The following is a 27,671-nucleotide window of genomic DNA, read 5'->3' as shown; positions in this document are numbered from 1 at the left end:
ATCTGGAAAGCAAGTCTTACAAGTTGTTTTAAAAGATGTCATTCACAAAAATATTAAAATTTTGGGTTACATGCATGTTTGCTGGTATCTGAAGTGTGATAATTCATTTCATATTTAGTTATTTAAATCTTAATCACATATTTCTATTCCACTAGTTCTTTGTGTTGTCTTCATTCTTAGATTCATTTTTATTTGATGTAATTTAAATCACAAGGTACCATAGCCTGGCTGTTTGACAGCAGCTGCTGCATAACACTACAGTCTGGGACCTGGTTTCTTTATTCACTCAAACTTTTCAAAGAACTCAAAAACAAAAAACCTGTCAAAACTGTTGATTTAATAATAATAAGAAACAAACAGTGTATTCACAGAGCAGGTTCAGTATCTGATGGGTCCACCTTAAGAGCACAGAGCTGATTCTGCAGCTCTGCTATTCAGGAATTAATGAAGTACAGAGCAAGGCCTTTGTTGTTGTGTCAATGAGAGTATAAATGAATAGGTAAATAAATAAGGCTGAATGATTTATGAATACACAACACATTTTTCTCTAGTTATTGAGTAAAACAAAAGAAAGGCTGTGTGATGTTGTAGATGTTTTTATTGTGTGTTATGAGCTTAAATAAGTTTGTAAATATGACTTTAAGTTCTTACTATTCAGTGAACACGTGTATTATATTCTTGTTTGTGGCTGTTTTATTGAGCATTACTGAGTTTCACTGAACATTACAGTGTATTACTGGGTATTAAACTTCATGGCTGCGTGTCATTGCGTGATATTGTTGATTACAGTGTGTTATTTTGTGATAGTGTTAATGGCAGTTATTGTGTATATCACTGTGTATCTTTGTGTTGCATAACCTCCAGGCACATGGGGCTTCGCTGCAGCTCCTCTGATCGCTCCTCTGAAAGAAATGTGAGCCGTCTTCCAGGAAAAGCGGGGAAATCCTGACAGAGTGGACTTCTGTGAATAAACACACGAGTGAAAGAGACGGGTTTGAAGTGGAGGGAAGAAGAGGTACACGGATGAAAACTTAAGAAAGGAGAAGGTATAACATTTGGTTTACTATTACAGCTACAGGACGGAAGAGTGATACAAGCAATCATTGTGAAATTCATTTGATAAAGAAAAGAAAGGAATCCTTTGTTCATTAACTGCCAGTTTATCTGCTTCAAGAAACCGACGAGCACTTTTAAAATCAGATTTTTAACTTTAAAATCTGAATTAAAAAGGAGAATCAAAAAAAAAAAATTATATATTTTAAATTTGATCATTTATCTCCAACTTGTTTCTTTTGATCTTGGACTTTCATAGTTTATTTTTTAACTATGAAAGTCCAGGGTTTTGTTTTTACCCCATAATCCTTTTCTTCTCTTCAGAATCTAGAGTTAAATTTTCAGATGTAAATTTGATGGCATAAAAATTCAAACTCAAGCATTTTAGGGTCCTGATTTTATCTAGATATTAATGTTGAAAGTGGATCTAAAAACTCTGCTTTGAAAAAAAATAAAATAAAAATGTTTAGGTCTTTTTATTCAATTTTATTACTACAGGTTCATCATGATCTCAACAAAAATTCAAAGTTAAAATTACAATTTAATCTACCCACATACAGCAGGGCCTTTTTTAACCATTTGGTGTGATTTAATATATATATATTTTTAAACTTCTTCATTTGTGGAATTTAAGCTGTTTCGTTCAAAGTGTCACGTTAAAAAAAAAAAAAAAAAAAATCTGTACGCTGTTTTCACATTGACACATATTCATGTTGCACTTTAAAACCAAAATATTTTCATCACTGTCTCTCTGAGGTCTGTGTCTCATAGTGGAATGAAAACAAGAGCTAAAAAAATAAAGTCCTGCTCCTGGGTCACATCAAGACCTCCCCTAGAACTGAGGAATGGACCTCAGCGGCACTCAGTCCCTGTAGGAGTCTCTGAACCGTTGCTCTCCTCCCCTCACGCCGTCTCCACAGAACCAGACCAGATAGAACCGCTCCGTGAGTGCTGAGGGCGTGATCAGACCGGCAGCGGAACAGGTCCTCCGCAGAAAGGCCCAGTTCCATCAGGACCGCCTCAGATTGTGCACCGAGCCGGGAAGCCAGCCGGGACAGATCTCGATCAGATGGAACCTTCTGGAGAACCGAGTCAGGAAGCTGGCATTCATCTGCACGTCATGGAAAATTTAACAAGTTAAATAATCATTGGGATTATAATCTGAGATTACAGAGTTGATACTGAGATTTGATGGGTTTTTTACTGGAACAAATTTTAATGGTTGGTTTCTTGGATTATAATCAGATGTAGCCAACATGTCACAAACAGAGAGTTTAATCTATTGAATAATGGAAAAATATTCTTGCATTTTTTATTTTGAAACTTCGTATTTATTAAAATAAAAAGTAATGAAAGTTACAAATTGATCAACACATTCATTTTTTGCAGTTTTTTCAGATTCAAGCTTGATTTAAATTTTAGGTTGTTTTGAAAATTTTGACTTAAAACAGAAAAATAGTTTTAAGTCTAAAAATTGACTCAACTTTTTTTTTTTATTTCCTAAATTCAAACTTATACATATATATATATATATATATATATATATATATATATATATATATATATATATATATATATATATATATATATATATATATATATATATATATATATATATATATATATATATATATATATATATATATATATATATATATATACTGTCTCTTCTACATTTTAAGAATTATTTTAAATTTTTGATACCAATACTTTCATGAAAAATCAATACAAAAATATACTGTTGCTTTTTTTTTCAAAATTTTCTTCAAATCTTTTTGATTTTATTTTATGTAAACATTTTTATACTGTCTCATAGTTCAAACTTGCCATATAGATATGTCTTGGCATATCTGCCACAATTTAGTGTAATTAAAAAATGACACAAGTACATTTCATTAGGAACCAAAATTTAAAAATTTGTTGCTTTTATTTCAAATTTATCTTAAAATTTTAATACATATTGAAGTTCCAGGGAGAAATCATTGAAAGAAAAATTAAACAATGAAAATAATTTAAAGGGGACCCCTGAATCTCCAAATTCAGATTTTATTTTAAGGTTTGAATTTAATCTAGATTCAGATTTAAGTTGATCTGTAACTACCTGACTCTTTCTTGTCTTTGTTTTTTTATGTGAAGTCTTTTCCTCTTTGCAGTAACTGATTCGACAGTTAGTCTCCAGCAGCTGGAGCTGCGACAGAACAAACACCCTCTGCCTGTTGTTTTTAGAGCTTCTCTGTTTGATTATTAAACTCTACTCGTCATGCTGTTGTTGACACTGTAGTTTGTTTCTCAGTATGTGTCGGTCAGCGAGGGATGAACTGTTGGCTCTTCACTGACTGGACAACAGTGTCAAAAAAATACTATTAAATCCAGGGCAGACCGTGTGTGTCGCAATCAGTGTTTTTCTGCTGCAAGGTCACTGTGACACAGGAAGTGCCGCTCTGTCCGTGTGTAACCTCAGAGAGTGAGTGTGAGTGTGAGTGTGAGTGTGCATGAATGAACACAAAGGCTGAAATCTTCACACTAATCTTCTTCAGGTCTCGAGGAATTTTTCAGGAATAAAAATCATGTGGCTGAAATTCTTCAAATGCAAACCCTTGGAAAACTCCTGAGAAGCTTTTATTTTGGAGAGGAAGGGGGTATACTTTGTGGCAGGGATGTCGTAAGTCAGGACAGGGAGCATGCCTTGATCTGAAGCATCCGGCTCTGCAGCTTTAACTGAGAATGCTGCTGCAGCTTCTGCTGCCAAGATTCTTGGAAAGCAGAGGGCAATAAAATAAGGGGGAGAGGGGGAGTGAAAGAGTGTTTGTTTTCCAGGCTGGCAGAAAATAAAGGCATTTCTTCCTCTGATTTATGCCTTTATTTTGAAATAAGTCTCTTAGTTATTGTTTCAGACAGATTTTTACTTTTAAACTCAGACTGGAGAAACTTTTTTGTGAAAGTCTGAGGAGAGGAGAGGAGGACACTCGCTTCAGGAATCCAGCACTGCTGCAGATCCAAAGTTTATCACATAAATCCACCTGTCAGCTTTCTCTGAGCAAAGTTGCACAAACATACGTGTGATGAGGAACATGCTAACAAGCAGAGGCATGTCCAGACTCTTTGACTGGTGTACGGCACTAGGGGAGAGAGGCATAAAGTGTGCGAGCACTCAGTACAATAAATTCTCTGATAGAGCCGAGAGCCAAATGGAATGATGTAAGGAGTTTTCTCCGCACGTGATTTAAGGTCCTTCAAGGCCTCAGGACCAAAACTAAAACCAAACATTTAGAAATGGGGAAGAGAAGGAAGAGGATGAGAAGAAAAAGAAGAAGGAGGAAGGAGTGTAGAGGAGGAGGGGAGGGAGTAAAAAGGAGGAAGAAAAAGAAGACAGGAGGAAGAAAGGAAGGAGAAAGAGTCTGAGGAAGACGAGGAGAGAGGAAAAGGAAGGAGACAAAAAAGGAAGAAGGGAAGGAGAATAAAAGGGAGGAAAGAGGAAACATGGAACAGGAGGAGAAAATAAGGGAGAAAATGTGAGGAAAGGTTGGAGAAAGAGGTGAGGAGAGAGGAAAAAATGGAAGAAAATGAAAAGTTAAGGTGGGCGAGGAGGGAGATGAAATGAAAGAAGATAAAAAAGGATGAAGAAAGGTGGATGAAGTGAAATAAGAAAAAAGGAAGGAACAGAAATGGAAAAGAGGAGGAGATGGAGGAGACATTCATTGCAGAGTAAGAGAGGAAAAGATTGAGCACAAAAAGTAAAAAGGAGGAGAAAAATTGGGGAGTCAAATAGAAGAAAGTGAAAGGAGAAAGAGATTGAGGGGGAGCTGAAAATAGAAAGAGGAAGAGAAGGAGGAGAGTGGAGTATGAGGAGGAAAGACAAGAGGAGGAGAAGGATTATATGGATTTGAAAATGTGTGGAAAAAGAGGAGCAGTTGTAGAAAAGGGAAAGGATTTGGGGAGAAAGGAGGAGAAAAGGAGGAAAGAAGAAGGGATAGAGTCTCTTCCTCTTCTCTTATTATTCAGGTATGTTATTATTTGGAACCTTGCAGGTGTGACACACCAGAGGCCCCGCCCCCAAAACACCTGAAACATGAGCAGGAAACAGAGTTAGGGTGCAGAGCGGTGTGGGCAGAGTCACACACGTGTTCCTGCTGTTACATAACACACACACATAGCACACGCACAAACATGCACACACACATCAGTGATCCCCTGTTGGCTTTCATTTCCCTTCAGTTTAACTTTCCACACTGTAAAAAGAAGATTGCTTTAAAATAAGAGAAACCAATGGGGGTTTCTCCAACTTGTTTCCAGGAATGTGACGGTTGCTGGTCCTCGTGCGGTGGTTATTTTTCTTCTTTGAAGATGCTGACTCACTTTTCCTGGAAAGTTTTTTGGGCATGCTGTTCTGGGAAGTCTCACCACAGAGATGTGTTCAGACTCATTGATCATTTTAATCCCTCTGACTTTGTTTGCATCAGATGTTACTAATCCTCCTTGAATAACAAGCTTTAACCAAAACAAAAACCTCACTTTTATCACATCAGTCTTAGAGTTTTGATGTTTGGGGATCAGTTTCAGGCTGAAACTTCTCACTTTTGTTTAAGAGTTGACAGGCCCTCATTGTATTTCCAAAATTCATGCCTTACAGCTCTGATTTCATACTTTAAAAACCCAACTTTCTTTCATCCAAAAAAGTTAAAAATTGAGGTAACTAAAAAAAAAAGTTCAGTCTTTTTTTCATTGTATCCTTGGTTTATAAAATTTCGCTGAATTTAAAGGCAGATTTACCATGGAGTTAACATGTTATTTTTCTATCATGGCTTAGAATTCTGACTTTATGTTTATGGATTGATATTAAAACTTCTATTTTGAAGCTCCTGTGATAAACTGTCTGTTTGTGCAGATTTTGGTGTCACCTGTGAACAAAGCAGTACCTCTGACGATCTTGGTAATTTTTTTTCCTTAGAATACTGACAATAAACCAGTTTAACTAAAATATTATTCAAATATTGTTGAAATAAACTCATTTTCAGTTTTTTTTTATTTAAGTGCTTTAAATTTTTAAATTATATTGTGATTAAATGCCTGAATAAAGCACTTGTGATATCTAAGTTTCACTGTTTCTCCATCTTTCATTCCTCCTGATGCTGTAGTTAAGTCACAGCTGACCTCAGTCCTTTGAACAGGGTAAACTCCCTATAACAGAAACATGATGCTGTACAGTGTAATGAATGGATATTGACATTTAAAAGTCCAATCCCTAATCTAAGAGAAACCTTTTCTTTTTTGTTTTATAAGGGAGGGAACAGTACTGCATGGTGCCTTTAATTTAGAGCAGGGCTGTCCAATTTGGGGTCTGTGGGCCAAAGTTGGCCCGCCAGCAATTTTTTTCAACCTGCTGCCTATATTTGAATTTTTGTTATCTATACATATTTTTAATAAACATTATTATTTTACCACTGTCAGCAGCCTGAATTTCTCATTCATTATTTAATTATTGTTGCAATTCCTCCCCTGAACACGAATTAACACTGTGTTACATTTGGAGTAGGGTGACGCTAGTCCTGTCAGCTCAGATCTGGAAGTCCATGACCAGAGAGTGAGATGATTCAGGGTCATGGCAGAGAAAGTTTGAAAATAGTTGGAAACATGAAAACTTTTTTTTTTTTTTTTTTACAGAAATTGATCCCACAGCAGTATGACTAATATGTAGGCAGAAAGGCACAGTTTTAAAAAAGTATAATCTTTGGAAATTAATTTATAGGGAAAAATAATCTGAAGCAGGTTTCCACTTTTGTTACTATTCCCTTTTTATAAAGGCTGAAAAATGCACTATTTTGGTTCCATAGGAGCATGCTATGTCCCATGTTGTTCAGGTTATATTGCCCTAAATGTCTTTGAAGACATATATGGCCTATATAGGCCTAGTATTTAAACCATATGTATGTTAAATAATTTCATGCTTTGAAAAACAGGAAGAAACGTGTTTTAATTTTCAGAATACTTGTACTAGTATTTATTCTGCACATTTATGCTATAGGTATATTTCATAAAATGCAATGCAACATGGATGTTTGGCCCGCGATCCTCCCCCCTGATTTGTTTTTGGCCCTTCACTGAAAGAATCTGGGCACACCTGCTTTAGAGAGTCTAACTGTGACTTTGGAGAAACACTTCTAGTTGGTTTTAAAATGCAGACACGCCCCTGCAAACAATCAATCTGAAATAGATAATAAACTACCTTTAATTTTAAATTCTGACCCCTGGCGCTTGTTTTTACAGCCTGTTGACCCCCATACCATCCCTGTGGTCTCACCTGTTGAACTTGGTCCAGGTCCGGGTGGTTTCTGGAGCTCCAGCAGAAGCTGGTCTCTAACCCAGCTGAAGTCCTCCAGAGACCGCAGGAACAGGTCGAAAGCCCGGGGTCCGCGACTCGGCAGCAGGTCCAGCAGCTTCAGAGTCTTCTGTCTCTCCGTGGGCTGAGACTTAACATCCTCCACCTGGGCCTCCGTCAGGATGTCCTCCTGGTACAGAAGCGGAACGATAGTGTCGCAGACCAGAAGCTCGCCGGACAGATACAGCCTGTGTGTCCGGAGCAGCGCTTTGTGTTTCGGGTCCATGTGAAGGGGTAAGAACTCGATAAACCTTAGAAACTAAAAAGGGCAAAGTAGCTATCTTAAAATCAACTCCCCGGGTTACTCATCTTGAAAACAATTTGTTCACCACCAGCGCAAAAACTCTGTTATTGTGTCCGACTGGAAACAAGCTTGCGGAACCTTTGTGTGGAACGCTCAGTTCTCCTTTCCTTTGAATTTGCCGCGTTTACAACTGCGTTTGAATACCTTTAAAGTGGACTAAATTGCCACTCCAGTTTGATTTATTAAGTTATGATAACATATTTTTGAAATCTGCTTTCCCTGCAGAATCAATTACCATTACCAAAGAAGTCATTATACTATGAAAATATTATAAAACCACCAGAACCACTGTCTTCAGGAGCATAAAAACCTCTTGGCTAGCTCTAAAAGGGTTGCAAATGACTTTTGTCCATAAAATACACGCCGAATTGACACAACAGTCTTAGTCTCTCAATAAGGCCACATTTTATTTGTCACTAAGTCTTAAAAGTTAATGACAAACGAGGAATAATTACAGAGGGTTTTTTCAATGAAATCAGGACACAACCACAACCTTTTACTTAAAACACAATACCTGATTCTTTTAAAAAATGTTATTACAACTGGTTTATATTCTGTAAATCTTAAAAGAAGCTTGATTCAGATTTGAAGCACCCGAGGTCAGAGGAGGTGAATCCTGGTGACCTCAGGGATTTTTTTTTTTTTGGTCCGGGGAAATTAGAATCCAAATTAAATTAATGACAAACCAGCTTTTCACGTCAGAGAAATTTTGTCTGCATTAAAGTGTTTCATAAAAAGCATGAAATTAATATAGCATGTAAAGTTGTTACATAGCAGGCCTCTCGGTGTCCTCTTCTAAAGCACTCATCCACATTTTGTGAATCAGATCATCAAACCTATTTGGGATTTTATCAAAAAAAAAAAAAAAAAACGCTGAACAATGTGTACAAGTGTGAGTGTGTGCACTGACACAGTTATAAATGAGGATTAATATTGAGCTCAGTGTACCCTAATTCATGATTCATAGGAAAACCTGGAGGACTAGGACTGACAGACTCTTTCCAAGAAAAACAGATTAGAGAATAAGAGGCCCAGAAAAGAGGAAGGCGGAGGAATGAATTACATTATTCAACTTTATGAATGAGACATGAATTGAGTTTAGTGACATTATTTTACAGGCTCATAGTGAGTCTTATTGTTTAATTTATTGGTCTGTGTAAACTTCAGCTGTTTTTTCGTCTTCTTGAGAGTCAGTCATATTAAAACTTAGTTTTGTAACTTTTGTTTGATGATTTATTCTCATGTCTATACAGAGATAAAGTAATCTGTTTCTTTGCCAAGAAAGGTAACATTCACAGTAAAGTTTGCTCATATGGGTTTAATTACTATTTCATCAACGACTTTACTGATTCCCCCCAGTTAGGTAACATTCACATCTACCAGTTAAAGAGAAGGGTGTTTCAGGCAGTTAACTTACGTTGTGATAATCTTAACTTGGTTACAGCAGCAGCAGAACTTTGTGTCCCAGACGTCCAGACCTGGAGCCTCATTCCTTGTTTCAGATTAATTTTGTAAATGCTGAAATTTAGAAGTGGTGACGTTATGTCTGAAACCCTTCTTGTTAGAGCCTGCAGGTGGATGCTGGGGAGGTGATGGTGCTGAAAGTTTGTGCAGGAAAGTGGTGGCGTTGGCAAAATGGCAGGGACCGGAAATCTTGCGGCTTAAATTGACCACCAAATTGGCCGAACACTCTGTCCGGTGATTGTGAAAGTTTCTCATGATGAATGTGAAATTAGGGCAGCTCAAGATGCTGATAAGATGAAGTAATTTCGTAACTTTTCCAACCATCAAGCGTTAGTCATACATTTTAGATATTAAGACAAAAAAATTGTCTTTTAAATTCTTCTCAGTGTGCAAATCGAATATAAAATCAAGTAAGAGTGAGGGCAACTTTACATGTTTTATAAGAGACATAATGAGCCTGGTGTCAGTGTCAGAGAGCTGCAGCTGTTGTTTCTCACAAAAAATGTAATACTTAACGATCCATGTGCAAATACCAGCATGTTTTCCTAGCATTAAACTGATTTACATTGATTTGTTACCCTGTTTGGGAGAGAAAGAGCATACTCTCAGATTTACACAGAAACATCACCATGTTGACAACAGAGTTGATCAAAAATTTAGCAGAATGTACCAATAGATCTTACATTTTAAGTCTAACTCAAAGTCTTGTCTCCAGCAGGTAAGAGAAAGTCAGTATCAGCAGCATTTCTCAAAAAAATAGATATTTCAATTGAGTTTGGTTAACACCTGAATGGGGCTAAAAACCAACATTCGAATCTTAAATAAATCATATCCTGCTGATACTTTTTGAAGCTTTAAGATAAAAAAAGCTCCTTTGAATTAATCAGAATAAAAATGAAAATTCAGTTTTTTTCAGAAAAACTGCTCCAAAATATTAAAGGGGGGCTTGGTTTTTCAGTGCTGTATTTTCTATCTTCTCTTGGATGTTAATAGCTTTTAACAAACTGGGGGTCTTAAAATTGTGACACGGAAGTGATCATATCTAGGTGACATACATTTAAACCTTTTATCCTAATCAGATTAAACAGGACACTAATGAGACTTTACAGCAGTAGGGAACATCTCCCAAAGAGTTTTAGCTGAAGTATGTCACAAAGTAAATCTTCATTAAATGGATCCAACTAGCCAGAATTTACCCAGAGACCAGAGGTGTTATTTAGAACTTGTATTCCATATTAAATCAGATAAAACACTTCAAAATATCAAAGAAATGCCAAAATGTGAGAGTTTTAAACAGACTTTTGTCACATGATTTCACAATTCTCACCCAAAGAGGCTAAGGAACAGCTGAAGCCGCTGTGATCAGGACATGATCACAACCTGGCAAGGACATTTTTTGGCTTAAAGAAAGTCCCTCAAACTAATGAGATTAATTCAGAAACTAATGAGATTTTAGAGAACTTAACAAAGCAAACAGTGTGAGCCAGAGCCGAAGTTAAAGTTCCAATGAGGTACTGACCAGAAGACCTAAACTGATTCCTTATTTTCAACCATGTGTCAATATATTATCATCAATGAGTGGTGTCCGCTTGAGTGTCCATGACATTAAATTGCCATCCTTGGAGCTGAAGTTTGAGGGAGATCACAGCCATGGGACCATGCAAAACTTAATACATTCATATTTTTGATCTCAAAGAAAAGCTTGTGGAAAAAGTGTGATTAGATGAATAACTCATGATTATTCACAGAACTAGAAAACATCTCCTTAACAGGGTTTGTGCGAATCCTTCCAGAAAAAATCCCAATAAACCCATTAAAACAGAATTCACCAGAACCTGACATTTTAAACAAAGTAGACATTGTGTGTTTTCATTAAGAGTAAGAGTTTATAAAACTAGTTCATGAAACATTCAGCTGTATGTTAAATGGGCAGCACTATGGAGTTAATTTGGGAAAGACTGTTAATTTTTGTCCTTTATGAACCCTGGTTAATGTAGCTGCTCTTACAGCTTGTTATGAATGGAAAGCAGTGGTGGTGCAGCTCGCTGGGGCGCTAGAGCAATGGTTTCCAAAATGGGGGTCGCAGCCCCCCAGGGAGCACAAGGGGGGCCTCAGAAAATCTTAGGGAAGGGAAAAAATGGAGTCTGGTTATTTTGTATCATTTATATTTATACATAGCCATAATTGTCGGGTTCACGTTTCTGATTGTACCTAACTGCACCTCCTGTGACAGCTGCAACTTCGGCATGATGGTGTAAAGATCTGTGTCAACCTCCCACTTTGTGCCTATTATTAAGCTTTCTAGAAAGGAGTGTCCCACCTTGGCATACAGAGCCCTGAAATGCCTTCCCCCTTATGCAACAACCAACTTGTGTGAATTTTGTTTGTTAATAATTTCCTATTCTAAACAAATGTAATAATTATTGAAAAGTGAATAAAAGTTAATAAATTACACTCTTAAGTTGGTGGATTGGTAGATCCATCCGATGCACATAAACATTATGAAACATAATAAACGTGCAATCAAATATCCTTGGAGCAAAAACAACCAAATCTGCTTTGAAACCACACATAGTAACTGTAGTATGTCAATAAGTCAGTTTTACGAATCTAAATAGAGATCTTCAAACTTTTCTAATCTGAGGCCCAATCAAAATTTCTTTGGCCCACCCAAAACTGAAACCCTGGCTCCATCTCTGCTTCCACGTGCCTAATTTTAACTTCTGGAAATATTTCTTCAGCTTTCAGAGAGCCTGCAAAATTAAATAGAAAACCTACTCTACTTCTCAGAACTAGATAACAAACAATCAGCACGGTCTCATGATACAATATTCAATGAAAAAGCTTTCCTCTAACAATGGATAAAATATATGCAGAATAAGGTGATTGTGTAAAAGGAGTCTGGGTGAACTGTCTCCTCTCAGGACTTCTGCATCCAAAGCTGAAGTTTGGCAGACATGAGCTGGTCTACGTGACTTGTCACCACTGTGATTGTCCAGATAATATTAGTTTAATTCACAAAAAGCTGAAAAAGCTGGTAAAATAAGAAGATTTAACAAGAATAAGCAGAACTAGACAATAACAACCAAGGAGTGCTTGTTTGGGTATTTCGATGAAACAAAGCTCACTGTGCCACCAGACGTTATGACTTCAATAAACAGAGGATCCTAGAAACGTGACATTTTTCAATGGAATCTGGTTTGAGTCGTCTCAATGCAACATTACATCCAAATCGCAGCCACGTGACTCATCACCATCCGCGTCATCCAGCTAATTTGTAGTACTAAGAACAGCCCTCCCACCAAAAATACCCTAAAACACAACCAGATTTAACAAGAAGCTTGTGAGAACTTGCGCAAATACATGTGCTCTTTTGAAGCTCTTGTTTGTTTCTGTTCCATGAAAAGAGCTGTAGATAAAGAGACCAAATGTAAACAGAATTTACAAGAAGACGTGACCTTTCCCAGCAAAGAGCTTTCTCTGTGATCCACCAGGTGTTAAGAGTCCAAATACAGACAGGGGTTGAAAAACATGAGATTTTTAAGAAGGGTTTGGAGACAGAACATTGATCTTTAGAATCTTTAACTCTACAGCTCAGAGTGTTTTCTTTTTCATATAAAAAGGATTCTTCGTATTGTGATATTTCTAAATGGAGTCTGGAAAAATGACCTTCATACAACAAAGCACCGAGAAAGTTACCTCCATGTTTGTGCGAGACATCTTATCTAACTACTGCTAACTGCTTTGATTTTCTTCCTGAGGACTGCTGGCTTGTTAGATTATATAACCATCTTTTCTCTTCACATGAACTGTTTGTTTGTAGGTTTTTGACTTATGAACAGAACACATTATTGGATCAATAAACTTATTGATGGATAATCAATGTTGTGGCTGAACATGAGGAGCGCTGTGTAGATCATGTGTAGTACTACTGATCAGAATAAACATCCCCTGTATCCCGCCCCTTTGTTTTCCCTGTGCTCTGATTGGCTGAGAGCTGTGAGTACTACGTCCAATGGGGTCAGAGTCTGAAAGGAGCCCAGTGGGGTCAAACTGTGACACATTAAACAAGAAGAGCATCAACAACACGTTTGTTTATACACTGATTTATCAGGAGAGATCACAAACGTCAGGGTGAACTCCTCACGGCCGCTGCTCAAGCAGCCAATCAGACGAGTTTGTTAACAACAACAAAGAGACCAGGGACAGACAGAGAGTTTCCCCTTTTTCCCCCTGGTCAAATTTTTGTTGATACTCAACAACACATAAGTAAAGATTCATTTTTATCTAAATCTTCTATTAATTTTTTTTGTGTCATGATTTTGTGTAATAACATGATAAATAATATCATAAATATGATTTCAGGAAGTCTGAAATGGACACATTTTAGCCACATTTTTGAGTTCAATCCACCTCAAACGGGTAAAAATACTGAAGCTAAAAGTTTCCAATATCAAATGCTATCAGATGAATATTTAATTTTAATTAAAATAAGTTTTTTTTATACATAAAACTCAACACAGTGAAGTAAACTCAGAGCTGAAACCTTTATTTATCACTTGAGTCAATCAATGAAAAATTCATCAGCAACAAGTTCGTAAGAGTCTCTTTTCAAGCAGCTAAAACAAGAACATTTGCTGCTTTATTCATATAGAAAAAGGGGATCAAATTAAATATCTCTCTGGACTTTTGGCTGGACAGATTAAATAAATAATAAATAAATAAATAGTAAGATGGTTCTCAGAGAGAATTAATCTTTGACACATCTCTTTTTGTTGAACAGAAACAAGTTTCTGAAAGTTAAAATCAGTGAAGTTTGGAAGAAAATCAAATTGTCTTAAAGGGCTGGGGGAGTTTTAACAACAGTAACAGACTCTGTTTTCATCAACTTCTCAGACATATAAAAGAGTAATTACTCAACAAAGTACTCAAAATGTTTGGTTTCCAACTCCTTTTTTCAGATTTTTATAAAATCATCTGGAAAAATCCTGCATGCGTTGACGTTCTCATGATTACATTAAGTTTCATCTCATGTCGTATAAATATTTTGTTGCAGCTGCATGAAAAAAAGGCTTCAAGGATCAACAGAACTTCATCTATGAAGTTTAAAAAACGACAGAAATACTTCAGGTATTTTTCTGCGGCTCTGATGGAAACATCGACACCGAGGTCTCTCTAACAATAAATTACTCAGAGTAAGAAAATGATAGAATAATTATGCTCCTGAAAGTCTGTGGAAAACCATCACAGTGTTTCTGAGCTCAGAAATCCACTGCTTCAACTGCTCCTGTTTTGTTTCGTAGTCCTTGTGAAAACTGATGATGCTGTAATGGCTGAAGAAGTCAGAGAGACTAAAATACAGATGAGCTGGAGACAAAAAAATCATCAATGGTCGACGCTGGAGGTTGAGGAGTCACGTTTTCTATCTGTAACTTTGATGTGGGCAGTTGACTGATTAATAAATTTAGTATTTGTTGCTTGAAATTGCCAACCTCTGTTGTATACTTAATTTCCATTCAATCCCCAAACATCTCTGACAGAGCAAAGTGGAGGCACGTACTGTCCTGCAATCCAGGCAAGCCTTTCCAAGAGCATCTTTCAGCTTTTGATCTCTACAAAAGTAAAGTTCAAAGCTTAGATCTGAGGTTTTGAAATGATGCTGGAAGGAAATTAAATATTTGAAGACTTTACTTTGTGCTTTAATAAATTATTATGAACAGATTTTTCAGCGATGGTTTCTGCACTCTCAGTTTTTCATTTAGGCCTGGACCTCCAGCGTCTCCAGAGTGTGATTCATGGACCTGTGACTATGTCTGTGACCGTACGGAGTTGTGATTTAAGACTAAACCTGTGCCCCTGTTTAACAGACACATGAAGGCAGCTTTGAGTCAGTTTGTGGTCTAGTAGAGACTGGCAGATCCAGCACAGACCCCTCCTCCCTGTGGTCCAGTATCTGGTTCATTCCTGCAGCTGCTCTCAGACTCAAGGGAAGCAATGCATGCTGGGACTGCACACAGTGAGTCCGACTTCTCCCTGTCTACACATGGTAGCAGTAGTCTGTCAGGTAGTCCTTGAGTCTGTTAGGCAGAGGCAGATCCTGGACCCGCTGAGTCCTCCTGTTGATGGCAATGCGGCACAGGTGCTGCAGAGGAGGCGTGGCCGTGTACACAGGTTTGGTGAGCAGGAGCTGCACCGTGCCGTTTGGCCCCGCAGAGGGCTGAGAGTTCGATGGCCCCGTCCTGTCACTGCTACGGGAAAGGTGGACGTAGTGCTCCACGAGGTGGACCACGCTGTCGAACTGCTTCAGTTTGGGCTTCACAAGAACCACCGAGTCCAGCTTGAACTTCCCGTGTTTGTACTCGATCCGTAGGTTGGTGGGACCCGCTGACGTCATGGCTGAGATGGTGAACAGGTAGTCCCTCTGAGAGCTGTCCCGCACCAGGAAGGTCCCCTCAGATGAGTCCTGTAGGATCTCTTTGGCCTCGTTAGCCGTCAGGCTGCCCCAGTACCAGCCTGAGTCCACGTACAGGGAAAGAGACACAGAACATGTGATTAAAGCTCAAAAATGGCATCGCTGATCTCAGATGGTGTCTATGAAAAGCCTCAGTTCAGCCTCTGTTTTTATGAGGGTCGGTACTCTGAAGCATTTCAGAAGCCTCCTCCACTGTTGCTATGTGATAAAATTACCATCACAAGTCACCCTGTGTTTCCCTGTTCAAAACACCAAATCATGAAACAAAGTCTTATACATGGGACCCCGATTCTGATCAGGAATGTCCTGAGAAATCCCCAGCATGAAGCACAGAGCAGGATGTTCTGGTCTGGCATGTATTAAACCAATTCTCTTGTGGCTTTTTGAACAAGATGCTCGGAGCAGCTTAAAGTCTAATACTTTGCTTCTGGGTTCTTGTGCTTTGTTCTTCAGAATGCCCTGCTGTCTGTCAAAGCACTTGTTTGACTTTTTAATATAGAGCCCTATGAGAATTGACTCACTTTAGGAGGTAGTCTTTAGTGGACACTTGAAGAACTACAGCTTTTGGACTTATTGTTTTTAAAGGTAATTACATCAACAAAGTTTGTGTTGATTTCAGCGCCCCTCGTGGACAGAGCCTTACATTTCTGCTCTTTGATGGTGAAGTATTCCTCATTGTGACGCCTGGTTGCTGAAAAATCAGAAAGTCTGTTTCTGCAGCGTGCTGTTCATCAGGTCAGGTTTACTGCTGAAGGTCATACAGGGTCAAATTATTCATTTCAGTCTGTTTCTAGATCTTAAATGAGTGTCTCACCCTGTTTAACCTGTTATGAAACTGATTAAAGATTGCAGATCCATTGAACTCATCTCTTTCAGCTCAGTATTATGGAAAAGGTAAACCAGGCAGTATTTTGGACACAAGTCTAAGAAACAACAACAATTACTGTTGAGTTGAGATTTTCAGTTTGGCTTCCTGCTTTTGTCAAAGACAGATGCCAATTGTTATTCCACGCGAAATAAACCTTTTTGATGAAGAGGACGTTTATATTTTTTAAACCAGACAGCGGCTGCACTCGACTTCATTGATAAAAACAAGAAATATAGCTAACAGGACTTCAGGAGTTGTCTACCTCTGCTTTCCATTTCCTTCATGAAGAACTGGGACTTCCATGTTTCATTTGGCTTGTCTAAAACCACACACCAACAATACCTGTTTTCTGTTAAGTCTGCAGCCTTTGAGAGGGCAATGTAGCAGCAGTTTATTATGTATTATGGTAATACAAGAGCTGTCCTAATGCCATCCTCCTTCAAGTACCCAAACCCTCTCTTGAAATGTAAGTTTGAAATTTTACAGAGTGGAAAAATTTGGTTGCAGGCAGAAATGAAAAAGGAACAGATGTGACACAAAATTCAGCTGAACCTTTTTTAGAGAAGAGATGAGTACAGTTTGAAGATTTCTATGAATCACAAAGACAGCAGTCTAAGGTCCGCAGGTCTGCAGGGCGGATATTAAAATTCAACCTCTGAGTCAGAGAGAGGACCAGAGTCCAGGAGAGTCCGGGATGTGATCCAGCTGCTTTTCTTACACATTATGAGCTTGCAGTTTCCAGTTAATCTATGAGGAGGCTTTCAGTAGTTCAATTTGCTGAAGAATTAAAATGCAGAACACCTAATCCCTGAGTTTAGCATAACTGTTGACGCTCGTTGTTAAATAAACGTACCCGTGTTCCTCAGGTCCTTCATGGCTAACGCGATGCGGCTCTCGTCTGATTCCACACTCCTGGTGTTGTTGTCGGCTCGTCGGTCGCTCTCGATGCTTTCTGCGGACTCGGAGGACTGGCAGGTCATTGGACAGGTCCAACCTTCAGCCTAGTGTTAGGCCCACAGATTAGACATGGGACGCAGAAGCAGAAGGAGTTGGGGAGGGGAAAGGGTGGGGGTCACCTGGTGTTGACGGTCCTGGAAACAAATAAAATCCATCAGAGAGGTCGGGCTGCTTTAAGACCACAGATACTTCACGTTGTAGTTCACCAAGTGTCCACAATAGGCTATAGCGTTCACTGCTAGGAAACGCTTCAAACACTGCAGAGAGTTTGGAGAGCACAAGGTATTAGCTCGGCTAATGCTATACAGACTACTACTGAGCGTTCACAAACAAAAAGTAAACGTCATGCCGACTATTATTGTTAGTAACTTAAAACAACATTCACATCAGAGCAGAATGCATTCATAACATATATATTTGGAGATGCGTAGTATTATGCTAATTTCAGAGAATACAGATTGTGTTTTCTTTCTGTTGACAATTTTCCACTTCTTTCTTTTTAATCAACACAAGATTTGAGTAAAAGCTCTAATTAAGTTTCCATCTTATGGGAACAACAAGAAACAAAACTACAGCACACTGGAATGACGACATGTTAGCGGTCTGGAATAGGATGGAAAAAGTTTGTTATGCTAACACTATTGTGCTAACATGCTGAGTTTTTTAAATAACTCACCAGTTATTATGTGAAGGATTAAAGTTATGCATGATTAGGAGTGCAGCACCCTTAAATGACAAATGGATGTGTAGTAGATGTTAGCCAAGTAGCTAGGCTAAGTCCTCAGAAACCTATGATAAACATCACTGCTACTATGCTTCTACACACAGATTTGATCTGGTTTATTCTACTTCCTTTCTATAAAATGAGCTGCATTAAGAAATGTGCTATCTCAAGGTTAAAATTGATTGATAATTTTTTTTCAGCCAGAAGGAAAATAATATTCCAGACTTTTTACTCATTGAAAGTCTTGTGTTCAGTTCCCCAGACAAAAAAATCACGTAACAGCACAAAATGTATTCCCACAAAATAAACAGTTGCAGTGTTCTGCTTTCTAAACCAGAATAACTTTGGAAAAAGATTTAATCTTTGGCGTGAATACCTTTTTTGATGTTCAACAGATTGGGAAACTATCGGAAAGAACATTGAATGATTACAACCTGGTGTTAGTGCACATGACCAAAATGCATCAAAATCTAGGACATTGTGAAAGTTTTATTCAGCCTTTCTCTGAATTTAGAGGCGAGAAGAATTAAAGAATTACATAAAGGTGATTGTTTCAGGATAAAATGTTCAGGTTTGAAAGGTTAATAGTATTTCTTAACTCCATTTAAGAAAAAAAATGTTATCAACAATGACTCTGTTTGTTACTTCACATCCCTGTGTCATTACATAACACATTATACTGAGCCTGAGGAATAGCACGGTCAGTTTCACACTGCACGCAGAATTAGAGAGTTGGAAACTATGAGGAGGAATAAATCACTTTCTACCTGAAGCGTTTTGGTATATCAGCTGATAAATGAGTAAACTCTAAATTGGTTGAATTCTGAACTGAATTTCGTGTGATGGAGGAGGTTCATTGAATAACTTCTTAGAAAACCAACAGATTGGAGATAAATGACTAAGCAGATTCTTTATTTGGACTTAGGAACTCCTCTATGTCGTGACACGTGTAGTAATTCTCAAATATACATCTTAATAAATACTAAGTAGCTGAATGCTACAGTATTATAATTTGGAAACAATGCTTTAAAAATTTGTTCTCCATTAAAACTGTTGTGAAGTGAGTAGAATTCAGTTTATGGCAAATTTCCCTCTGATGTAAAGTAAGACGAATACACTAAATGAGTTGTATCTGACATGCAGGGTTTTAAATGGGTTTTTAAAGAGCTGACAAGCTTTTTTTAAATATTATAATATCAGTTCATCAGTTGACCCAAAAGCCGGAGGAAAACTGCTAGAACCAGGCCACTGCACAGGAGATTAACTATCTCTTTGTCTTTCACATATAAACACTCTCTTAAAATACATCCAATGTTGATGTTTTTGTGTGCAGCAATAGAAAGTACACTGAGAAACTTCCTTTTTTTTGCTGGTTTCAAACCTAAGATAAGCATAGAGATGAAGAAAAATCATTCTGATTTTGAGTAATATTCTGTGTGATGGATCTCGAAATGGAGCTCATAAATATTTTATGTAGTTAAGTGGATGTCAAAGGATATGCTGCATGCTGTCTTCTGAAATGAAGACTGAACTGTGAGAAAATAATTTCGTATTACAAACAAAGGGAACATAAAATTGTAAAATTAAGAATAGGATTCGGCACAATAAATGTTCATTTTGCTGAATCTTGTGTGTATCGTCCTAAAACATAATTATATTAATATCAATAAAAGATTTTATGGAGCCGAATTTTTTAGGAGACTCTAACAAAAATAAAAAATAAGATTTATTTTATGTATAAGATTTACACGGCAGCGCAAAACGAAATCAATTATTAAATGACGATTTTTATGAATGGAATTCGGTGAATGATTTAATCCCTCCATTTCTGAACTGGAAACGTATTCCCTCAATTTCGACATCTTTAAAATAAAATATAAACCAGAAATGTATGTACTTCTGTCTGCCGAAGTATCGAATATATTTTAGTTAGATTGTCTATAAAACACATATGAAGGTCGCTCACCAAGGTGAAATAAATTCGCTAAAATTAAAACCAGAGTTTGGCTTATTTTCAGTTGTCCGGTCCCTTCGAGGACAGAAGCAGCACAGGTGCTTAACACGGTCCGTTGGGTTTATAAACACCACCTCACCTGTCTGTTTAATGTGAAATAACAACCCCTATGAATAAAGAAATCATTTTAGTCAGGACCTACTGATTTAAATTTATAAACCTACCTCAGTTTGCACAAAAGCAGCGATGCCCGTTTATCCTCCGTGTGCATTAGCCCGACATGTTGGCTGTATTATCCCGTATTAAATCCGCAGACCCGGTCGGACCGGTCATGTGTTCTTGTGATCCGTCCGGTTCTCCTGAGGTTAACCCGGCTCGGTCCGGGGATACAACTGTCGAAGAAACCCGCCTCCCCACCGTCAAACGTGTCACTAAGAGTCACAGCGACGTCGGGACAACAAAAGCCCCGATTTATCCCCGTTTCCACGCAGCGACGGGATACTGTAGGAGTCCGTACATCGTGTCTCTCCTCGGGCTCTAAACTCGGAACAGAGCGTGTCCGTCGAGCCGCTGAATAACCGATATCACCACGAACACAAAAGAAGCATTTCCAGGAACTTTCCAGGAATATGGTCACGTGGTGCTGTGAGTAGCGATTTAAGGTGGTCCGTACACACACACACACACACACACACACACACACACACACACACACACACACAAAGTCACAAATTGACAGCGTTTCGATACACATCATGTGTGTTTGCATACCGCAGTGTGTGTTTTAAATGTACGTGTATTGGTGTGTCATGTCAGGTGTGGTGTGAGGTATTTAAATTACAGGTTGTGCGCACGTGCCAGCTGCGAAATGTTTTTTTGAGACCTCAAAAACAAAACCGAGGTCACCGAGTGCAAACGCCCCCTTCGTCCTCATCCACGGTGTTCAATGTACGGAGGAGGGTAGAGCCATGGGCCATACGCATTTGATAGAAAACCAAACATTTATGAGTGAAAGATATTTTCTAAACAGGGAGATACGAAAAAAAAAATACTCAGTTTGGTGTATAGTTTTATTAAGTTTGTCAGTTTGAATTCCCCACCCCACGTATTCATGCATCCAGGGTTGTGTTTAATTTGGGAAATTATGTCAGAGTACGAAACTATTGCTAAGTTACAATTAGATGATACAAAATTTTGAAGTTGATATAAAAAAATATAAAGTATATCCGTCAAGGCAAATGTAGAAAGAGGTACCTAAAATAACAAGACATTATGTTGACAATAATACACATTAGCAAGCTATATTGCATTACATTACTGCACATATGAAACTATTGCAGACAGTCAGCTAACAAACCATAACACACAAGTGAACATTTTTCCTTCCCATTATGATGAACCAAATAAACTTTAAGAAACTGCATATAAATGAGTCTACTCTTTGCATGTTATTTATATGAATTAAATGAAAAGTATGAATTAAAATAACAAGCACTGTGTTTTTTGCTGCTTTTCCTGAATTAATACTAGTATGTTATTCTTCCAGTGCTTGTTGCTTCTTGAACGTCAAAATAAAGTGTTTTTTTTCCGTTATACTTTTGAAAAACGATAAACGATGAAAACATTATTATTATTATTATTATTATTATTATTATTATTATTATTATTATTATTATTATTATTAATTTTTTAATATAATAATAATAATAATAGTAAAAAATAACAATAATAATATAACAACAACAACAACAACAATAAAATATAATAACAATAATAATGAAAATAATAATAATAATAATAAAAAATAATCATCATCATCATCATCATAATAATAATGATAATAATAATCCTCATAATAATAACAATAATAAGTTTGTTACTCTTTCAAAGCTGCAAGTTGGGCCATAGGTTTTACCCATTTATCGTAAAGGGGAAAGAGTTTCTTGCTTTTTTTTTTTGAAGTTACTTATTTATATTCATTGTGTTCATATTTCTCTTAATACTCTCCTTCATTAGAATTAGACAAGAATGTTACATTTTTACATACTCCGGTACAGTAGGTGGCGGTATGCAGCTACTTTGAATGTTGTGATACGCCATTATTCCCACAGAAGAAGAACGTTAGCGCGGGTTCGTTTGACTGGCTAACTGCTACAAACAAAACTACCCTGTCAACACGGTGAGTTTATTCCCTAACCTTTTCGTGTAAATTTCCTGAAAACGTAACTATATCGGAAGAGGCGTACATTTTGAATGTACTTAACGAGATTGGAAGAGTATAACAATAAAATTCACGTTGATTCCTTTAAATCGAGCTGTCCCAGTCCTAACGTAGAGGAATACAAACGAATGAAGTTCATAAACCTGCTATGGATGCCTTTACCTCGGGTTTTCGATCAATACAAATATATAGGAGACTGTTTTTGATCGGTTTGGTGCTTCTTATATTCGGCGCATCGTTCAAGTAGTGCTGATATGACTTCAGCACGGTTTTTCGGCTTATTACTACGTTATTTATGTAGCTTTTTTCAATACAAGTAGCATAGTGCTTATAAGAGGGCTGTAAAAATTGATTAAAAAGGAACTACAGCGATAAAACAAACCATAGGAAGCAACTAAAGAATTAAATAACTTTGATATTAACATAAAACAAAAGTTAAAATGAGATGAATTTACTGCCTAAAAGTTTTGTTGATAAATTAATTCTTTATTAGTGAAATAAAACAACTGTGTAAATCTGCTCTCCTCTGACAAGATGTTCAAAGTTCAGTTTTAGTGACATTAACTGCCAGATTATTTATCACCCAATTGTCTGCTGCTCTGTTCTCAGCGAGGCCGTCATGGAGTCCACAGAGAGCAGGTTTGCTCACCTGCTGCAGCCCATCAGGGAGCTCACTAAGAACTGGGACATTGACGTGGCTTCAGAGCTCAACGACTACTTAGAAGAGGTGAGGATTTCATTCATCATGCAACAGACTCAGATTGAAGGGTGAAGTTTTCAGTGTCTGTGGTGTTAATTCAACCTTGTGTTTGTCTCTGCAGCTGGATGAAATGTGCATCACGTTCGACGGAGGGGAAATCAGTCTGAACTTTGCACAAGCAGCGCTGATGATCCAGGGTTCAGCCTGCATCTACAGCAAAAAGGCAAGATGAGGAAACAGAAATGGTGAATGTAAAATGTGACCAGGTTAAAAAACGCTCATCCTATGTGTGCGTGTGTTTTAGGTGGAGCTCCTGCACAACCTGGTGTACCAAACTCTGGACTACATCAACGACAGGAACAAGAAGTGAGTTGATCCTTCAGCTCTGAATGGTTGTTTGGGTTCTTGATAACAGTTATTTTCTCTGACCATGCTCCTCACAGGAGACAAAAACAAGCGGCAGAGTCTCAGGAAGGCGATGACGGCAGAGCAGCAAGCCACCGTGATGAAGATGATCAAGGAGAGGTGAGGTATTATATTTGAAATCTGACCTAATGGGGGATTAAAGATGACCTTCTCCCCTTGAGTCTGACTCTTATTCTGTTTTTGTTTCACCAGTTCACTTCTATTGAGCTTGACGTCTCAGAGAAGTCAAAGAAAGCTGACTCAAACACGGTTAGTTATACATGACAGTTCTCTGAACATCTGTACCTGCGTCTTGTTCTTGAATGATGATGATTTAACCCATGAAATGTGTTTGTGTGTTTAGATTGTGAATGTAATTCCTCTCCCTCCCGAGTCTCTGATTCCTCCTGAAACTCACGAGAAGCAGAAACTTCCTCTGATCAGGTCAGATTGGGGAGAAACACACTCAGAGAATCTTTAAAACGGAGTCTGGCTCTCTTGATTCATCAAATTGAGGCGCTAATGTGTGTGTTTGCTCATGTGTCAGTGTGAAAGGAGAGATCCTGTGCAGTCTGAAGGACTTCAGGATCAACAACTTCATCCCAGGAGACCAGGACATGATCATCCTCACGCTGGGATCAGCTGCTTCATATTTTCTGCTGGAGAACAATCAACGTCATGCAGAGACTCTGAATGAGTTGCAACGACAAGGTACGAAGTTGGTTCAAAACTTTAGTGCTGATAAAGCTTTCTAATGCATGAACACAAGGGTCAAAAAAGCAGAGAAAATGTAAAAACTAAAGCAGTTTTTTCACCATCATATACTATTCATAAAAAAATCAGTGCAACTCCTTCCTCCATCATCATTTAAGGAAGTCTTGTGAATAGCTTGTAAGTTAAAAAAAAGACATTTTGTGCTGTTTGCAGACAGATTCAGGATTTTTTTTATCCCCGTAGATTCATAAATTCTTTTTAAAAGATCTTAAATTTTCCTCCTAACAAACTAATTTTAATGGACTGACTTGTTTTCTTAAGAAATGATGTAGCTTTATTAATATTTGGCTCTTTCCTTATAATTTATTTCCATTAAAGGTTTATAAATGTTTTAAAAGGCATCTATCTTTTCTCCTTAGCCACCATCTACTGTTTAACACAAGTATTGTAAAATATATATATATATTTATAATCTTTTTTTCCAGAAGTTGCTGCTGCAGTTGAAACTTCTCCTGAAGCTGCTGCTCCGGCTGATGTCGTGGAAAATGGAGTCGAAGCTGCCGACAACTTCCTCCCGATGGAAGACGACCACATGGAGCAGGACGTTGACGAACATGTGGAAAGACACCAGGTCTTGCTGCTGCTGCTTTAAGGAGACTTTTTACATTTAAAAACTCATTTTGAAGGTCATGGCTTCTCAAAGCCCTGAGTTATGTTTGTGTGTTAAAAATCTTAATCTTGTGTTTTTAACATCCCGCAGGCTCCAAGGGATGGCCCCATGATCAGAGAGAGACAACATCTAGAGGATGACAAACTGAAGGGGAAGGAGGTTCCTCGTCCTCCTCCTGTATGATCCTCATCAGAAGATAAAAACTCTTCCTCTTATTGCTGTTAAACTGTTTATCCTGAATGCATGCTGCCTTTGTGTTCCAGGTGAACGTGTGGGCACTCCACGACCTGTACGCTGTCATCCAGGAGGAAAAACCCTTGAAAGCAGGTGAGTTTCAGGTCTCTCAGGTGTTTCCCAGACTGAGGTTGCATTCACTAACATGTTGTTGTTTCTGTTCAGGGAAGTGTTACAAAGTTCCTGACGGTCTGGAGGACGGAGGGAAGAGGAAAAGGAAACGAGTAGCTCCTCTGCAGGACTTCGGGAGCTGGTTCAGAGAAACCTGTGAGGAAAAATACATCTGAAGGAACACGCTTCAGCGATGCTTTTTGTTCTGAAATATTTATTTTGTTGTTTTTGTTTTCCCCAGTCGATCCTGCAGTGCACAAATTGAAAAATGGACCAACATTTGCAGGTAAATTCCTTGTTTTTTGAGGAAAAGTCTGACTTTTTCTGCTTTTTAAGTCTGCAGGTATGGACACGTAGCTTAGCCTAGCATAAAGACTAGAAACAGAAGTAACAGTTTTCTTTCACTTTAATTTCTTTGCATCTTTGTCCTGTTTTATGTATATTATGATTAAGTTTGATTTTTATCCCAGACCTGAACTACGTCAACCTGAACAACATGAAAAACAAACTAAAGACGAGGAAGAGGATCCTCAAGAGAGCGGTACGACAGTGTGAGTGAGTGTGTGTGTGTGTGATACGCAGTGTAAGAGTGTACTGTTCTGAAACTATGTGGTTATGTCAATCAGGGTGTGCTTGTCTCTGATGAGGAGCTGAAGCGAACTTTTCTGCTGCGAGAGGAGGCGGGGCCAGGGGAGGAGCCTGTGGAGGGCTTCAGAGACCCTGACCTGCTTGGTAAGAACAAGACAGACACACTGACACACTTGTGTTTACTATATTTAAAAGGATTGAAAATGTGTGTTGGTTAAAATTGAAACAATCTTTGTAAAGGTGGAGACGACGCCTCTGATAACGAACATGATGCGTTTCCTGATGACGTTCCTGCTGAGTTTGGAGGAGGAGCTGATTTCATTCCACCTGGTAAAAACATGAGAAGATTTAAGCTCAGTGTTATAACTTATCGGTTAGTATGATTTATTTGATCAGCAAAGAGTTTTGATTTATGCTAACCTGTGCTTTCCAAAACTGTTCGTGTTTTTTAGATGATCAGGGACCTGAGCTGAGTTATGAAGATCTAGTGACGCTACGAGTGGTGAGCCTGTGTGAATTGTAGCCTCAGTTTCCTGTTCTTAGCTGACAGGAGGGTCACCCAGTGTGGTCTTCTGCTGCTGTAGCCCATCTGCCTCAAGGTTGGACGTGTTGTGTGTTCAGAGATGCTCTTCTGCAGACCTCGGTTGTAACCAGTGGTTATTTGAGTTACTGTTGCCTTTCTATCAGCTCCAACCAGTCTGTCCATTCTCCTCCAACCTCTGGCATCAACAAGGCATTTGGCCCACAGAACTGCTGCTCACTGGATATTTTCTCTTTTTGGGACCATTCTCTGTAAACCCTAGAGATGGTTGTGGGTTAAAATCCCAGTAGATCAGCAGTTTCTGAAATACTCAGACCACCAACATGCCATGTTCAAAGTCCCTTAAATTCGGTTTGAACTGCAGCAGATCGTCTTGACCATGTCTACATGCCTAAATGCATTGAGTTGCTGCCATGTGATTGGCTGATAATAAATTTGAACGAGCAGTTGGACAGGTGTGCCTAATAAAGTGGCCGGTGAATGTATTCTACTTTCATAGTGAATAAATATGTAATATGTAATAATAATAAAACAGTATGATTAGATAACTGATCTAACCCGTGTGTGTGTTCGTGTGTTATCAGGCACAGCTGGTGGAGAACTGTCAAGGTTACACTCAGGAGACCGACCTGAGTCGCAGAGTGAAAGAATGGGAAGACAAGATCAAACCTGTGCTGGAGCTGCAGGTAAAAACTCATGAATCTGAGGAGAAGTCATTAACACAAAACATGCACAACTGATGACATCACTTCCTGTTTGTGCATTCAGGAGGAGCGGCCCACTTTTGACATCCACGATTACGGGGATCGGATCGTGGGAGCGCTGAAGTCCATCGGTGAGCGGAGATCCTTCGCCTCCATTGTTTGCGGGTTGGATAACTTTGAAGCCAGCAAATATCTGCTGGCATCGCTGCAGCTGGTGAGATACACACTCGTTCACTCTCATCCAGACACTCACACCATATTAGACTTTAATGATACTGATTTCCATTCATGTTTTTGTGTGTGTCTCAGGCGAATGATCGTACAGTCGAGGTGGACTCCCTGGCCGGTCTGGAGGAGTGTCTCGACACGATGGGTCTGACTCTGCTCAGCACCGACAAAGCAACAGACAGATTCAAAACTCTGACCACTTCCAATCGAGACAAACAGGCCTCAAATGCATGATTAAATGCATCCTTTGTGGGTTTTCTTACTTTGTCTCACTTTTTTACCCCCCCCCAAAAAACATTTTTACTGTCTCTTTGTACCTCTGTTGAATATTTGTATTGAAATTATATTGAATTTGTAAACACTTGAAACACAACTGTGGTTGT

General features: G+C 38.4%; 3 protein-coding genes across 5 annotated transcripts; 1 reads left to right on the top strand and 2 right to left on the bottom strand.

Moving 5' to 3' along the window:
• Nucleotides 1-1,529: 1,529 nt before the first annotated feature.
• Nucleotides 1,530-7,820, bottom strand: cradd (CARD and death domain containing adaptor protein). The gene is made up of 2 exons (XM_074698371.1): nt 7,352-7,820; nt 1,530-2,164 (listed from the first exon to the last, which is right to left on the bottom strand). Exons 1-2 carry the CDS (start codon nt 7,653-7,655, stop codon nt 1,869-1,871), a joined length of 600 nt encoding a protein of 199 aa, XP_074554472.1. The 5' UTR covers nt 7,656-7,820; the 3' UTR covers nt 1,530-1,868.
• Nucleotides 7,592-27,671, top strand: ncaph2 (non-SMC condensin II complex, subunit H2). Of its 3 annotated transcripts, none has more exons than XM_074698368.1 (20): nt 7,592-7,663; nt 23,003-23,120; nt 23,215-23,316; nt 23,398-23,459; nt 23,537-23,618; nt 23,712-23,768; nt 23,863-23,942; nt 24,046-24,209; nt 24,698-24,843; nt 24,973-25,059; nt 25,146-25,209; nt 25,282-25,383; nt 25,469-25,513; nt 25,698-25,768; nt 25,854-25,959; nt 26,056-26,145; nt 26,268-26,317; nt 26,941-27,042; nt 27,125-27,274; nt 27,370-27,671. In XM_074698368.1, the coding sequence occupies exons 2-20, from the start codon at nt 23,013-23,015 to the stop codon at nt 27,520-27,522; spliced, it is 1,821 nt and encodes a 606-aa protein (XP_074554469.1). In that variant the 5' UTR covers nt 7,592-7,663; nt 23,003-23,012; the 3' UTR covers nt 27,523-27,671. The 3 variants fall into 3 exon arrangements, with proteins under 3 accessions (XP_074554469.1, XP_074554470.1, XP_074554468.1); XM_074698369.1 differs by lacking the exon at nt 7,592-7,663 and adding an exon at nt 20,679-20,817; XM_074698367.1 differs by lacking the exon at nt 7,592-7,663 and adding an exon at nt 22,251-22,351 and having other exon boundaries at nt 27,370-27,670.
• On the bottom strand, nt 13,770-20,537 carry socs2 (suppressor of cytokine signaling 2). Its single transcript, XM_074698370.1, has 3 exons — nt 20,397-20,537; nt 17,391-17,628; nt 13,770-15,710 (listed from the first exon to the last, which is right to left on the bottom strand). The coding sequence occupies exons 2-3, from the start codon at nt 17,515-17,517 to the stop codon at nt 15,235-15,237; spliced, it is 603 nt and encodes a 200-aa protein (XP_074554471.1). The 5' UTR covers nt 17,518-17,628; nt 20,397-20,537; the 3' UTR covers nt 13,770-15,234.

The sequence above is a fragment of the Halichoeres trimaculatus genome, unplaced genomic scaffold (genome assembly GCF_033239565.1).
Source record: "Halichoeres trimaculatus isolate MK-OKI-2021-1 unplaced genomic scaffold, fHalTri1.1 fHalTri1_scaffold_21, whole genome shotgun sequence".
Taxonomy (NCBI): Eukaryota; Metazoa; Chordata; class Actinopteri; order Labriformes; family Labridae; genus Halichoeres; species Halichoeres trimaculatus.
This window is presented reverse-complemented; position numbering and strand designations above follow the sequence as displayed.

Excerpts from the sequence above, each read along its gene's own strand:
- cradd (XM_074698371.1), bottom strand. The coding sequence starts at position 7,655 with ATGGACCCGAAACACAAAGCGCTGCTCCGGACACACAGGCTGTATCTG. Across the intron at positions 2,165-7,351 it reads ACCTGGACCAAGTTCAACAG|ATGAATGCCAGCTTCCTGAC; the intron begins GTGAGACCACAG and ends CATGACGTGCAG.
- socs2 (XM_074698370.1), bottom strand. The coding sequence starts at position 17,517 with ATGACCTGCCAGTCCTCCGAGTCCGCAGAAAGCATCGAGAGCGACCGA. Across the intron at positions 15,711-17,390 it reads GAAGGACCTGAGGAACACGG|GCTGGTACTGGGGCAGCCTG; the intron begins GTACGTTTATTT and ends ACGTGGACTCAG.
- ncaph2 (XM_074698368.1), top strand. The coding sequence starts at position 23,013 with ATGGAGTCCACAGAGAGCAGGTTTGCTCACCTGCTGCAGCCCATCAGG. Across the intron at positions 23,121-23,214 it reads TCAACGACTACTTAGAAGAG|CTGGATGAAATGTGCATCAC; the intron begins GTGAGGATTTCA and ends TTGTCTCTGCAG. Across the intron at positions 24,844-24,972 it reads AACATGTGGAAAGACACCAG|GCTCCAAGGGATGGCCCCAT; the intron begins GTCTTGCTGCTG and ends AACATCCCGCAG.